Source organism: Polypterus senegalus, chromosome 13 (genome assembly GCF_016835505.1).
Source record: "Polypterus senegalus isolate Bchr_013 chromosome 13, ASM1683550v1, whole genome shotgun sequence".
In the NCBI taxonomy this organism is placed as follows: Eukaryota; Metazoa; Chordata; class Cladistia; order Polypteriformes; family Polypteridae; genus Polypterus; species Polypterus senegalus.
In genome coordinates this window covers 74418508-74434642 of record NC_053166.1, presented here as the reverse complement: position 1 = coordinate 74434642, position 16135 = coordinate 74418508, and the positions used below count along the sequence as shown (strand labels likewise).

General features: G+C 38.1%; 1 protein-coding gene across 2 annotated transcripts in view; it reads left to right on the top strand.

Moving 5' to 3' along the window:
• Positions 1-1567: 1567 nt before the first annotated feature.
• LOC120542549 (golgin subfamily A member 4-like) overlaps positions 1568-16135 on the top strand; it is a 30331-nt gene continuing 15763 nt past the window's right edge. Inside the window, exons 1-2 of one of the 2 annotated variants that reach the window (XM_039775080.1) lie at positions 1576-2140; positions 12901-13071. In XM_039775080.1, the coding sequence (XP_039631014.1) occupies positions 1904-2140; positions 12901-13071 (408 nt within the window). In that variant the 5' untranslated portion in view covers positions 1576-1903. Of the gene's footprint in view, positions 2141-12900; positions 13072-16135 lie in introns of both variants that reach the window. The other variant, XM_039775081.1, reaches the window with a different exon arrangement.

The window sequence follows — 16135 nt, the reverse complement described above, 5'->3', positions numbered from 1 at the left end:
ATGGGAATGAAAGTACAGGGAAAGAGAAAGCGAGGGGGGGTGCAAAACAGAGGTGGATGGATAACAGAAAAAAGATCTGAAGGAAAAGGGTCTGACTAAGGAGGAGGTGCAGGACCAAAGATGTCCGGAGATGGTTGATCAAGCAAATCGACCCCACACAGAAGTGAGAAAAGATGAACAGGAAGATGAAGAAGAAATCTAAGCATTGCGAGTCCATGTTTTTGCACATCTACCATTTGGCTATAGCAGATGCTAATACAATCAAGCAATTAACAAAATCGAGTGATTTGCATATTATGATTGTCGCAGAATCAAGAACAGATAGTAGTAAGTTTATCAGAATAACAATAAATTGAGAAGTAGTTGTGCTGCTTTTATTATTATTATAATATATGTTTTAATTGCCCCATTCAAAACATTCAAGGTTATATTACAAAGCATAAAACATCACACAAACTATTTAAACACTATTGCTTATTTATCTTAAGTGACTTAAAAACATTAGAAAGATGCACTTGGTTAGTGTTTTTTTTTTTTTCTTCATTTGGAGCACAGGCACGTGAAATCAGTTACTCATATTCACATACAATAGGAGTGAAATGGTTAGGTTTCTTCTTTGTACAATTGCAATCTAAGAGCATATATGCCTCATGAACCTGTTTAGGAAAAAGCACAGTCACAAAATGATGGAACTGTAAGTTGTTTGTTTTCTTAATCCTGTCATTCATTCACATACCTTCATTTTAAGCCATTGGACCATTACCTCTGGGTCACTGCCCTGTTGAAATTAGGACAGGCTAAAAGGCATTTTAACATTTTCACTGTGATTTTTTTACTGAATACTTTATTAAAGCAACTTTTTCATAAGAAAATTGGGTAGGGATTGGCCAGAGATGGAAAAAGGTAGTTGGCCATTAAGACTTGGAGAAATATGTGATCCCAGGCTCAAAATTAATTTAGCTTCTTCTGATTTTCTTTTTTGTCTCACCTTCGCTTAATCTCCTTCCATTGGGCAACTAACCGACGTAAATGTCTTATCTGCAGCCTGTTTTGGAAGTTGCATAGCTTATATGGTTGCAATTAAAAAAAAAACAAAAAAACTTAATTCTATATATGATTTGAGATTAAGTACCATAATTTGTCTTTTGATTTAATGTAATTTTGAATCCATTTTAAAGATTTTAGAAATCCAAAATGGAATATATTCAATCCACCCTGACTTGAAGGATTTTAAATAAGCGTACGATTTAGATAGATAGAAATACGCTGCTCCTATAAAAAGTGTACTCCTTGCACAGTGCCCGGAGGTGTGAAAGATTTAATCAGAAAAGTGTTTTAATTGTTTTAACCGCACGTTAAGCGAGAATTTCGCTGGACGCTGTGAACGCTACAGTGATGACGCTCTAAACCTGTACTTGTGTGGCGCCATTCCTTTGATGTATTTCCTGAACCATTTCAAGCCCGGTGACGTCACACTACGTTCTCGCGAGCCGATTGGCCGGATCACGCGCGAGTGTCTATCTCTAAAGTATAATTGAGCATTTAATTTAAATGACAGCAATTGTTGGATTAGATGGTACAGCTTCTATGTTGTTGTCAGTGTTCCAACCTTTTTAACCGAAAAGTAACCAAAACAATATATATAAACAGACTTGTCAATCTTCAAAACCTGAAAGGCAGTCCCAGACGTATCTTCGTAAAGGAAATTTCATAATCGCAGTGGCATATACTGTACTTAAATGACAGATCTTAATTATAATGTAGTGCGCGCTGCAAGTGAATGGGTGTCCGATGCGTGCACTAACTTAAATCGCCTGCGTTAATTTCTTTAAGGCTACGGCTCGGCGCTATATTTAAAGGAACGCGTGTTTAATATAAAAGCTGCCGTCTACTTTTGTCCTTAATGTTTGTGCTTTTTCAAAGAGCGCTTCCTTATCTTTTCCTTATTGTCAACTTTAAATTCCAGGAGCGTCAGCTCCACGACAGTCTTGCTTTCCAAAAGGAGACCCTGTTAAGCGTCGCATTCTCAATCATTTTCCTGTTTTTAATTGGATCCCTCAGAAGGGGAGCGTCTCGTTGGGTGGCACCCAGAAAAGATGGAGATGATGAACGTCTCGAGAAAACTACAGAAAAGATTCAGGTATGTTACGGCGATGGATATTTACTGGTTAATTTATGACGAGTGCTTTTCATCTCAGATTTTCCTTCACTTGGTTTAAAAAGCAAGAGAAGCAAAATACGACAGACAGGAGTGTCACTCGCCTCAGAATAGTTAGACCCGAGCTCAGGTAACGGCATATTAATTAACTTAAAACTGTCTGAGAATGTTTAACATACAGCGTTCTGGCGACTTCTCTTGACTCCACTCGTCAGTCCCCTATAGCTGCACGACAGAGCAGTATCTAAACATCCGTCCATCAAACCTCATCAGCAAATAAATATGTACGTGTTACCGGCCTCGGGCCTAGGGGAACCTGGGCCAGGTACAAGACGCTGTGGCTACACCCTGATATGGTGAAAAACATAAAAAAAAGGCAGCAGTCCCAAGGGATCATACTTCTCTGTTGTCTTTTATTTTCCTTTACCCAGAAATATATAAATGCGTCAGTTTCTGTATAGATCAACATGGCAGTCAGTGAAACAATGGTGCAAGCCAATTTCCTCTGTATAACAAATACAGGTGCTGGTCATAAAATTAGAATATCATGACAAAGTGGATTAATTTCAGTAATTCCATTCAAAAAGTGAAACTTGTATATTAGATTCATTCATTACACACAGACTGATGAATTTCAAATGTTTATTTCTTTTAATTTTGATGATTATAACTGACAACTAATGAAAGTCCCAAATTCAGTATCTTGGAAAATTAGAATATCAATTAAGACCAATGTAAAAAAAGGATTTTTAGAAATTTTGGCCAGCTGAAAGGTATGAACATGAAAAGTATGAGCATGTACAGCACTCAATATTTAGTTGGGGCTCCTTTGGCCTGGATTACTGCAGCAATGCGGCGTGGCATGGAGTCTGTGGCACTGCTCAGGTGTTATGAGAGCCCATGTTGCTCTGATAGTGGCCTTCAGCTCTTCTGAATTCTTGGGTCTGGCATGGCATCTTCCTCTCCACAATACCCCATAGATTTTCTATGGGGTTAAGGTCAGGCGAGTTTGCTGGCCAATCAAGAACAGGGATACCATGGTCCTTAAACCAGGTACTGGTAGCTTTGGCACTGTGTGCAGGTGCCAGGTCCTGTTGGAAAATGAAATCTGCATCTCCATAAAGTTCGTCAGCAGCAGGAAGCATGAAGTGCTCTAAAACTTCCTGGTAGATGGCTGTGTTGACCTTGGACCTCAGAAAACACAATGGACCAACACCAGCAGATGACATGGCACCCCAAACCATCACTGACTGTGGAAACTTTACACTGGACCTCAAGCAACATGGATTCTGTGCCTCTCCTCTCTTCCTCCAGACTCTGGGACCTTGATTTCCAAAGGAAATGCAAAATTTACTTTAATCAGAGAACATAACTTTGGACCACTCAGCAGCAGTTTTGTCTTTAGCCCAGATGAGACGCTTCTGACGCTGTCTCTTGTTCAAGAGTGGCTTGACACAAGGAATGCGACAGCTGAAACCCATGTCTTGCATACGTCTGTGCGTGGTGGTTCTTGAAGCACTGACTCCAGCTGCAGTCCACTCTTTGTGAATCTCCCCCACAGTTTTGAATGGGTTTTGTTTCACAATCCTCTCCAGGGTGCAGTTATCCCTATTGCTTGAACACTTTTTTCTACCACATCTTGTCCTTCCCTTCGCTTCTCTATTAATGTGCTTGGACACAGAGCTCTGTGAACAGCCAGCCTCTTTAGCAATGACCTTTTGTGTCTTGCCCTCCTTGTGCAAGGTGTCAATGGTCGTCTTTTGGACAACTGTCAAGTCAGCAGTTTTCCCCATGATTGTGTAGCCTACAGAACTAGACTGAGAGACCATTTAAAGGCTTTTGCAGGTGTTTTGAGTTAATTAGCTGATTAGAGTGTGGCACCAGGTGTCTTCAATATTGAACCTTTTCACAATATTCTAATTTTCTGAGATTCTGAATTTGGGACTTTCATTAGTTGTCAGTTATAATCATCAAAATTAAAAGAAATAAACATTTGAAATACATCAGTCTGTGTATAATGAATGAATGAATCTAATATACAAGTTTCACTTTTTGAATGGAATTACTGAAATAAATCAACTTTGTCATGATATTCTAATTTTATGACCAGCACCTGTAGTGTAAACACATTTACGTTGAGTAATTGATTAGAAGCCAATGTCCCCAGAACTTGTTAATTTTCAAAGGAAGCAGACAGTTCTATATCACCACATTGTGTGTAGATGAGATACTAAATCAAAGCAGTCTGACTATAGCAAGGCAGGTAAATATTTATGTCCTGTAGATAGCCATCAACAATAACCTTTTGCAGAATTTTCCAGAAATTCTGCCTTTTCTTTAAAACACTGGTTTATAGCCCATTACACTAAGCAACACACAGAAATGTCATTTTCTTTAGAATACTGAATTCTAGCCAATTACGTGTGTTCATAAGTAAGCCCTTTAATGGATTGGTGTCTGTCCAGGTTAAGTGCCGGAATGCACCTGATGACCGTGGTCTTGTTTGAAAATAGTTGTAAGTAGGGAGTGACTTGAAAGAATCTCATGGCAAAAATCTCTCTCTCGCGTGACTTCAAGCCATATAAAGTTAAAACGGTTTTATTTAAGATTTTTCTAAGCAAGGTGTTCTTTGTGTGTTTCACAGTATATTCTATATATATAATTCACTAAGGCAAGACACCCATGGAAAGCATGCCGGAAGGGATGTGGATTCACTAAGCCGCCTACAAGTAAGACACCTATGGCGCACGCAGGAAGGAGCCACGCCCACCAACTCCAAGACCATTGGATACAACGACAACTCGCAGAGCCACGCCCACCAACTCGGACCTGACGACACAGAAAAAACGGCGTCATTTATATTCGTCTGTCGTAGAGGCCACATGCACCTCTGAGCCACGTTGACTGTTCATAGAGGCATGTTTCTTGCTGCGGTGAATTGCCATATGCAGCGTGTAAAACGGTTTGCGAGGGGTATCCCATGGGATCCTTAAAACAATCCTTTACAACTGAGGTTAAAACACAATGAAATAAGCAGTTTTTACTGTTTTACACGCTACATACAGCAATTCGCATCCGCGACAAACATGCGTCTTCTTAGATGCTCCTGCAGGAACACGGAAAGTCTACGTGAGTCACAGGTGCATCTGGACTGTGCAAAGAAGACAACGACTCAAGTGACGAGTTGGAGGTGGGCACATGAGCGGTGGTGGGTCCGCCAGTTTTCAGTCACGGACGATTGTGTGTTGGTTCGTTCCGTGCATTGTTACAAAGTTGCTTTTCTTGCTGATTTATTACATTACCAATTTTTCAAATGTTAATTTTCTCCCTGTGCTTAAAAATCATTAAAAAAACCGGCCTGATTATGCGGCGTATGGTACGCCGCGGGTTGGCTAGTTTAATATAATTCAGAGAGCTACTCTGTATTAACAATGCCAAAATGAGACTGGGGTTAAATTCATGGCTGCATCATTCATTGCCTCTATCAAGATATAAATGTTTTCGGTATACTAAATCTAGTATTACCTAAACTTTAGATTTTTATTTCTTACTTGGTGTCCCACACATTGCCCTTTTTCTGGGTGATTACACTCTTCCCCCACCCATGACCCTTGTACTTAAATGCATTATGACCATCTGTGTGTGTGTGTTGATTGTATGTTCTCCAAATTCCAGGAAGGGTTTGATAGCCCACCTGGTTTCTTTCTGTATATCTCTTTAATCAAGGAATGTGTCTTAAAATGGGTTATCTGTATGAAGATTGGATGTTATCCCTCATATTCTAATGGCTTTCTGTAGTTTCCTGCTTAAGGCTGCCTGGTATCTCTAAACTAGCCCTATGCTGTAGTGGTCAGTGGGGATGTGTGCATGGTGTTTCTGTCCAGGGATAGCTTCACATAACGCCTGATTGCTCATTGGGTAGACTCCATCTTCCTATGACTTTAACACCTGGTTTGATCATGTTCCGCAAATAAGTAGTTGAGCATTTGTGAATCTGTGCGCGAGAGTGCCTGTCCATGGCTGCTTGCTTCCAGCCTTGCACCCAGTGCTGGTGTGATAATCACTGGCTTTCAGTGATGCTGTTATGGACAGAGGAATAATTGGGAACCCTTTTGTGTAAAATATTATTAGCATAATATGAATATATTCATACTTTACACTGCTTCTTTGCTATCTTTTATTGCACCTTTTTATCTCTCTATTTTCATAAAAAAAATGACAAAGTAAAATGTTGTAAAGAATTCAGAAACATTGGCGTGATACACATGCAGAGCAGGTTAGAGATAATGAAAGTACTAAAATTTGAAAGTCTCAAAAAAGTGATAGTAAAAGTCACATTAGTGCAAACAAAACGGCAATTATTACTCAGTGAAATAACAAAACAGCGAAAAGAGATCGAATATATTGTTCGGATTTAAACTTTAAGTCGGAGACTTGTGGATCGTCTAATTCGTGTTGCCATCAGGGAAAAGTAGTGTTTCTTCTCAATGAAGAGGCGTAGCAGCGAGAATGAAAAGATTTATTGTTGGGCGAAAGTGAAATCCGCGACAGAGATGCGAAGTGCCTGGGGGGTTGGAAAGCAAAGCCCCCTAGTCTTTCATATGTATCTTCACCCCCACCTAAAATTCTTTCTGTTTTCCAAATACCAAGTAATGTGGACTACACTCTTTCTGACCGCAGTGTCTGTCCTACTGCTAATTCGTCCTTCTTCATTGTTGGTGTGGCTCTGTTTTCGCACTCTTCATGACACTTCACTGTTCAACTCTTCCAAAAGACAATGCCTTCTTATTTCAAAATGAACTTAAAATACTTTAGCAGTCAGGGATGATATGTCCTTAAACTGACCAATATCACAGACCATCTCACACCTTATGGTATGTACAGTAATGTTCTTGCACTACAGGCTAAAAGCACTGATTCTCTTATTTTTGATTGTTTTCACTAAATTCTTGATTCTTCTTCTTTGACAGCCATGTAGAGTTATTGTGATGGCTGCTGCTTCAGCTGTCTTTGATGTTATGGCCTGTCCCAGTTTCTCATGTTGTTTTTCCTAGAGGGGAGCACCTTCTTACTTTAAAGATGCAATCACATTATTATTTATGTTTATACCGAGGATCTATATAAATCATTATCAGTATCTGCAATATTGACATATAAGGTAAGAAGAGAAGACTTAGTGATATTTTTAGTGGTTATGTTATTCCTGTTTCTTGCACCCTTCCCATTGACTCCGTTTCACTGCTAGCATTTCTGTTCTTTCAGTGATTTTATGGAAGTGGTGTGTGAATCCTTGAATGAACTGCAGCCTTGGCCATGGTTGAGTCCTACCAATTCGTACACCCAGTTTTACCATATATTAATTGTCTCCCCAATGGCCTTAAATTGGATAGCAGGATTGGAAAATGAATGGATTTATTGTGGTCCATTATTATTTGAACATTTAATTTTTAGTTGTCTGTGGCTGTATTTCTTTAATTTGTTTGATTTAAAAATCCTTGGTAAATATCCATCCATTATCCAACCCGTTATATCCAAACTACAACTACTAACCTGAAAAGTAAAGTTGTACTTCCTTTAGTTTATAAGGTATGCCACTTAATCACTAGCTAGTGAAATGTGTACTTTTCTCAAATTCTGTTAGGTTCTTCTGCCATGACAAGAAAAGGCTTTGACAAGCAACACCTGACATCTCCAGAAAAATAGAAGGAAGAAAAATCTATAGAACATCAAATTATAGAGAAGCTTATATTGCTAAGACTCCTGGGTTTTATAGCATGTTAAATAGTGCACAGTTAATAGAAAAATGCAAATGTCGGGAAAAACTACTCTGTGAAGGGAGAATGAGTAAAACAGATTAAATGTAATAAGGAGACAGAGAGAGGAAAAAAAACTTGTTAAGGAGCATTGGGGTGCTGATGGCGGCCTCTAAAAGTTTAATTAGATGGCAGCCAAGAGTGATACAGTTTTTCAGTATAAATGAAAACACACTGGACCCTTGGTTATGTTTCGTTCCATTTGAAGTCCATTTTTCATTTCCAGTTGAACCTCATTCTATAAACACTCTTCAAATCAGATGCTACCTGTCGTAGCTCTCTTCCCAGATGTTGTTCAGGTTGGAAACAGTTAAGAATTTGAACTTCACCGATGCCGGCCCCAGTGTTACAGGGGTTTTATGGTTCAGACCATTCCAGGACTAGGCCTTGCTGCTGTAGATAACCATCAGATCAGTTTGGACAAGAACAGTAACAAAACCAATCATTCTTATACATCTAATTTTTCCAAATAGCATCATACTGAGTTTTAAAGGTGTCTAAAATACTACTATTTACCACGTTATTTGGTAATTTATTCTATGTATTTCTCAACTCTCAAACATTTGTGTGAAATTTACCCTTGACGCTTTCTATCTGTGTCCCCATTTTCATCATGAATACCTTCATAACAGCTGGCATCCACTGTATTTATTCCTTTAATAATTTTAAAAATGTCTCTAATTTTAAAAAGTTCTTTATGCCTAAACTTCTTCATCTTTGGTTATAACTCATACCTTGCTGTCCTGGAGTCCGCCTAGTCGCTCTTCAGTGGAATGTTTCTAAAGCTGTTATGTATTTTTTGTTTCTTTTTTTTGGAGACCAAAATGCATGCAGTTCTATAGATGAGGCTTTTCCAGAGAGATATTGTGTAATATTAGAACATCAAAAAAATTTTGATGGGAACAGGCCATTCATCCTAACAAAACTCACTAATCCGATCCATCTGATTTCTCTAAAATAACATCAGGTTGACTTTTTAAAGTCCTACTGTAGTCTCTTCCACACAAATTAGTAATTTATTCAATGTATCTATGGTTCTCTGTGTGAAATAAAGGCACAATGTTAGCTGAAATATCAGTACTGCAAAAGGTCATCACAAAAGAGTGATGACCCAGCATTTGCAGAACAACCAGATGGATTAAACAGAGTATCAATAACACTATATAATATTCTAGAACTGTTAGAGTTGAACGCAATAACATTTGAAAAAAACATTCAGCAGCCTTCACAGCCTCTTGATAATTAACAAGAGAGTCTGTGAGATCTCATTGAAGAGCTAGAGGTGATCCTTTTTCTTCTTTCTCTCAGCCTTCCAACATGTCCTTCTGAGAGAATGCTTAGTGTCATTAAATCACTTCTGTCTTCCTGGCATATGTTACCTCTCTTTAAGTGGAGATACTGTACAACATTCAAAATATCCACAGAAGGAGATGTAAATTGATTCTCAAGCTCATCAGTGCTGAGGTCCAGAGAGGATGCTTCACCCCAGATGATACATAAGAAACTACTTTCAAACGTTTGTGCGAAATGTACCCTTAACGAGTTTCTAAGTGGGTCCCTGTTGAACTCATTGTAAACTAACAGCCTGGATCCATTGTACTACAGCCAGCTGTCAACTTACGAACCTATATAATTTATGACTGTCCAATTTATGACTGATGTAGCTTAGTATTGTCACGATACCAAAATTTCAAACTTTAATACAATACCAAGAAAAGTATTGAAATTCTATACTTAACACAGGATAATGTAACTCAAAATATATATATATTGCAAAATAAAGCATTTACAACTTGTTTTATCTCTTGCTGAGGTAGAAAATACATACAATAAACCCACACTAAATAGACATGTAAATAAAATGAGCAGTAATGTACAACATTCTGTTAAACAATAAATAACTAAATTAACAGTAGTGCAATTCTTATGAAATACTGTACAACTAAAAAACACAAATCAGTAACACACTTTAATGCTATGCATTACAAATGCAAACAGTGAAAATTACAATCCCTTTGATGCTTCCAAATTTGTTGCAAGGAAGACTAGTATGTGAGATGTGCTCTTTTGGGCAGTAAGTGAGCCCAGACATGCTAAAAACATGCTCTGAAGCACAGCTAGAAGCAGCAGTGCAAATACTTTCTTGCAAATTGAGCAAGATGAGGGAAGTTTTTCTCGTTTTTCCACCATGCCAATAAATCTTCCTCTGTGCTAAGTTCAGGTATCTTCTCATAAAATGTGAACTTGTTTGTGAGATGCGCAGTTTCAGATTTTGCTGTGTTGCTGAGACTGCTCACTTTGGGACTTCATTTTCCCCCAGTTCTTTTGTTAACAGTCCTTTCAGGTCAGTTTTGCTTTTCTTTGATTGGTACTTGAAGAGGATGTTGGCTGAATTTGGGTTTCCCACATCAAGCAAATGAACACTGTTATTTAACATTTGCTTGACTTCCTCTTTTAATACAAAAAAACTGCCTTTAAACCTTGGGTCAAGAAATTTGATGTGTTGATCCAGCTGCAGAGGGTGGTCCTCATACCTCTGTCTTAGGTCATTTTTAAATATTTTTAACTTGCTGTCTCAAAGTGCAATCACCTGATCAGCTGTCAAATGAGAAAACAAATTCCATGCTAATGGTAGAACAGAGGAGAGGGTTGTGTGTTTTTCACCATCGAGGGCATTAATGAAAGACTTAAACATCTCATACAGCCTCAAGAACTGTAATGTCACAGTCTTTTGGCATGACATGCCATTTTTTCTGTCATCTGCTAGAACTGAGCAGATAGCTGGTTGCTGATAATCGTGGACTTCAGAAAATCACGTCCTGCCCACATCCGACTCAGCATCAACGGTTTAGATGTGGAGATTGTTAGGAATACCAAGTTCCTCGGTGTGCACATATCTGAGGAACTTATGTGGACACATAACACCTCATCACTAATCAAGAAAGCCCAGCAGAGACAACACTTCCTGAGGCGGCTGAAGCGAGCCCGTCTTCCATCCTCAGCATGTTCTACAGAGGCACCATGGAGAGTGTCCTGACCAGCTGCATCACTGTCTGGTATGACAATTGCAACATATCCGACCGCAAGCGCCTGCAAAGGATAGTGAAGACAGCAGAGAACATTATTGGGGTGCCTCTCCCTTCACTACAGGACATATTTTACAAACGCAGTGTCCACAAGGCCTGCAGCATTGTACAGGACCCCTTACACCCCTCACATGGACTTTTCACACTTCTGCCATCCAAGAGAAGATACTGCAGCATAAAAGCCAAATCTGCGAGGCTGCAGGAGAGTTTTTACCCCCAAGCTGTTAGACTCCTTAACACCAGGCTGCCCCCTGGGACCTTCCACACGGCCTCAACCACCACTAAAAACAGAACTTTTATACATGAAAACCACTATCCTGCTAAGATGAGTGTGCATGTAGAAAAGAACTGAAAATCTCATACTGACCTCTAAGGATTTTGACACTCTTGATATCCTTATGCTATGAAGCATTCTGACCTGTCATTGTTTACACATGTTTTAAACAACTATTATCATACACTGATAATCTCTGTATTATCTATATCTATTATTTATTTATTTATTATATTACATATCTTACACTTCAATATTGCTGCTACTTCTTTGTCCTATCATTGCACAATGTCTTGTCTTGTTTATGTTTTAATTTTAAATTTTTAAATTTTTATTCTATTTTCAATTTACTATTTGCACATTATGTTGTTACACTGTGGACCCTGAGCTTCGCAATTTCGTCTATCTGTATACTCGTATATGGTTGAGATGACAATAAAGTTCACTTTGACTTTGATCTAAAAATCTCTCCACCATTTCATATTCTGAATCCAAGCATTTCGGCACATCATGAATTAGTTTGTGTTTGGGTATCTGTAAGTCCTTTTGTTTTATTTTCAACTGTCTGCACATTTTTGGAGACCTGTTGAAAGAAGACATATGTATAAATAGCAGTGGCCTTGGTACTGACCACTGAGGGAAATCACTTTTAACATTATCTAATTCTGATAAGGTTAACCTTTTACATCCTGTGTTTTTATACAATTTTGCACCTCTTGGCAAAATGCACCCTGAATTCCCACTTCTTTTAGTTTGATGTCCAAACTCTCCAGTGGGAGCTTATCAAATGCCTTCTGAAAAACACAATGAATAATATCATATGCCCTTCTCTGATCATATGTTTTTGTTGCTTCCTCATAGAATTCCAGCACATTCTTTCCATGTGATGATCAATCTTTTCTTTAACAATTCCTTCTGTTAATGTAACCCTAATGCATTACCTTATATTTACTTACCAAAGCTGTTTTGTTGTGTTGTGGGTGCGGCAACATGCTGTGCCAGTGCATGCTCCTCAACTCAACTCAACCTGAGCTGACCTGAAACTTTATCTGCCACAAATCTGCCCAAGCTTTGATTTTGTCCAAGTCCCTCTGTAAGGAGAATCAAATGAATAGATTCATCACTGAGAATTGAAACCCTGAGTTTCTCAGATTTTATGGAAATCTTATCTTCATCACTTTGGGACTTTTACTGTTCATTTCGATTTGGGATTGTACAACCAACAACAAGCATTCTCCACACACAGGTTTTCTTTGGTTGGGGTTTGTTATGTTTTCACATTCTTCAGATACCACAATTTTGTTTTTTAAAAAAGACAGATATATTTATGCTGCTGGCATTACAATGCTAGTTTTTGTAGATGTGTACACAAGTGTGCCCTGTGATTGACTGCGCCTCCTTCCAAGGTTGGTTCCCATCTTGCAGCAAGTGCTGCGTGGCGAGACACCTGTTTCCTCTAGCTGACAAGAAAATTAGGAAATAGAAGATAAATAGTGCTGAAGACAGTGGGAGAGGGTGTGAGGTGTGTGCCACATTTAAAATTAGATTCTCTTTTATCTTAAATTCCAGGAATGTCAGCTCCAGCAGGCCCGGGAATCTCTGTTTTTCATTGCCTTTGCCACCTCCTTTCTCCTTTCACTTGTTTCACTTGGAAAGGGAGTATTGTACTGGGCAATACCAACAAAACATGGAGATCCTTATCGCCTAACACTGAAAGAGAAGAACACATCATATCTTCATGTGAGTACAGATTTCACATTCTTCACATTTCTTTAAAAGCTTTGCACAATTTTGTAATACACATTTAAATGTGAGCAAGAGTGTGAATGCCCATAGATGAGTGTCGCACTTGTAAAACTTCTGGCAGCCACCACGGAGTAGCAGGAGATATCTTAATTCAGTTCTGGTTATTTTTACTGAGTATAGGAACAAGGCACTGTGACAAATTCACAGATAGATACAAATTTTACAAAAAATAACGAATTACATAATGAGTATACGTAAAGACTAAGACTTGTTTAAACAAGCTGGAAACCAAAGTAGTTATAAGCCAATTAACACAAATATGTTCATTGATTATTTGTTGAGCTATGGTCAGCTGACATTGGAGTAGAGCAGTGCTTCCCAAACTCAGTCCTGGGGACCCACTGTGGCTGCAGGTTTTTTTTTTCCAACCGGACTTCTGGGCTAATTAACTGAACCTTTATATTCCAAGTTCTGTGCTTTGGGAACAATATAGAAATTAGAAAACTAAGTTTGGTTAAAAAAAATAAAGTAAAAAAAAAATTAAAATGTACCAAGCAGTTATATGGGAATAATGTGTTTTTTTTATTTTTAGCAATATTTTACATCTTGATTTTCATTCTACTTTTCCAGGTGTTCTAATTGTTTAATTAATCCATTATTTACTAATTGGGGGGTCTGACACTAAAGTACTTGCAGCCTTTCATGATTTATTGTTGTTTGCCTGGGTGTCTGCTCTGCTCATTTTTATTGTCATTAATAAGATACAACGAAGGAGGAAAACTTCACAGAGAAAGGGAAAAATTTAATGAAATCAACAAAAGAGAGTTAAGCATTTAAATCTATAAAAATCAGAAATATTTCTAATTGTCTCTCTATTATAAAAAATATGGAGAGAAACACAAGGGCGTCGAGACGTGATCTTCATGTTAAGATTACGGAAGTCATTTAAAAGAAACTGCGAGATGAAAGAGATCGGCCACAGAGCGCCTCGCTGGGACCTTAGACTTGAGACTTTGTGCCAAGAGATTGACCCAGGACCGTCTTGCGATGACGTGGAACATGAGGTTCTTGCAAGACATGCCCTGCTTACTATCAATATCAAATAAGCCAAGAGGCAGCAAACCATTCAGTCGTCTAAAGGATTTGAGCACACACATCCAGGACTGAAAAAAAGCACGTCCAATACGGCTCAGAATTAAAAGACAGAGTAGAACTTCATAAAGACGTTCACAAACGTTGGCGCTAAACACACGCAGAGCAGGTTAGAGATTATGAAAGCAGTGTAATTCGAAAGGCTAAAAAAAAAAAGGCTCGATACACATGTGGAGAAAGTTATAGGATATGAAAGTAGGAAAATTAGAAAATATAAAAAAAAGAAAGTAAAGATCGCAGTAGCGCAAACAAACAAACTGCCTCATTTAACTATGCACCTGTCTAACTGGTTTTGCACAATAATCACTGCACTATTGCACCTTAACATTTAAGTCTACTTTATTCACATAATTTTACTTATTTATTATGTTCTACTATACTGTTATCTTTCAATCTGACTTTTTGTTCATCTAACTGATATTCTTCTAACTTTGCACAGTTTTTGATAAGTGGATCAGGATGCATTTCACTGCTAGTTGTCCTGTATAACTATGCATGTGACAAATAAAGAATCTTGAGAATTTCAAAAATGGAGTTTACCACGCATGCATTTATTGGTTACTTTGCAAAAAAAAATTAACTGCTGATGATGTAGATCGTTTTGTCTGTGCTGAAATTCCAAACAGAGAAACCTATCCTGAATTATGGTACAAAGTCATTAAACACATGTCTCACTGACCTCTTTAAATGATTCAGCATATTGGGACTCGAAAGATTCCAAATATTGTTTTTACAGAAGTTCTGAAATAAAAGTGAAACTAATGAAATAGCAATAATTCAAAGAAAAAAAAAATCTTAAAAGTGTGTATCCAGAAAACCAAACACGGGGGGTTGGTGAGCGAAGCCCCCTAGTCTTATAAATGTAAAAATCATGCTGCTGTGCGTTTCTGAATGTAGAATAAGAGAACAAAATACCAGCTGATTAAATGATAGATAGAGACCAGTGTTATCAGAAGTTGTCACGGATTATGAATCTGGTTGGAAGAAAAACCTGCAGCCACAGTGGGTCCCTAGGACTGAGTTTGAGAACCCCTGGAGTAGAGGAAAACCAACTCCACTCAACAGCACATCTGGAGAAAATAAACCTTCAGAAATCTAGGTCAGTTATTACAAACAAAGCTAAAAGACATAGTCAGCTACAGCCAGGGTCCTGGAGAAAGCCAAAAGCCATTTTGTGAAAGAGTCCATATCATGTGTAATAAGAGCTATTATGCTCTACATGTGCCAATGAGTTCACTGTGCAAGGCACCATCCTGGTCCTGCTGGAAAGACCGAAACCACATAGTATGCACGTTGGTAAAGCTTATAAGATCGCTGCAGCAAATTCACATTGGTTTTAAAAGGGATTGGGCTCCTTTTTGAAAATTTCACACAGAGGGTTATGGTTCTTAGACATTCAGGACAACAAGAAAGGCCATGTGAATATTGTGCCACATTTAGACTTTGGGGACTCGCAAGAGCCTTCATGATTATTTTGTGACATTATAGGATTTGCATAGTCTTTTGGCTTTGGTACTCTTGGAGGTTTATTGTTTCTAGCATCTGAATGGCTGCAGTTTTTGTCTTTCTGTAACCATCTAATTGTAGCATCAGATTCAGTCTTTGACCATTACAACCATTAGAGATTCAAACACTGAGTTTAGTTAAAAGAAGTTTAGGCTATGCTTAGGAACTTGTCCATTTCAATTTTTTAGTTGCTTATTTGTGTTGTGCAAGGTTATGTTTTATTTATTTTTTCTTACTGTCATTTTTTTGTTTAATAATAATAATAATAATAATACATTTTATTTATAGGCGCCTTTCAAACACTCAAGGACACCGTACACTTTACACAACACCCAACACACAATACAGTACAGTGTTTACATAGAGAAGGCAAGTTTAAAAAGATGAGTTTTAACTGAAG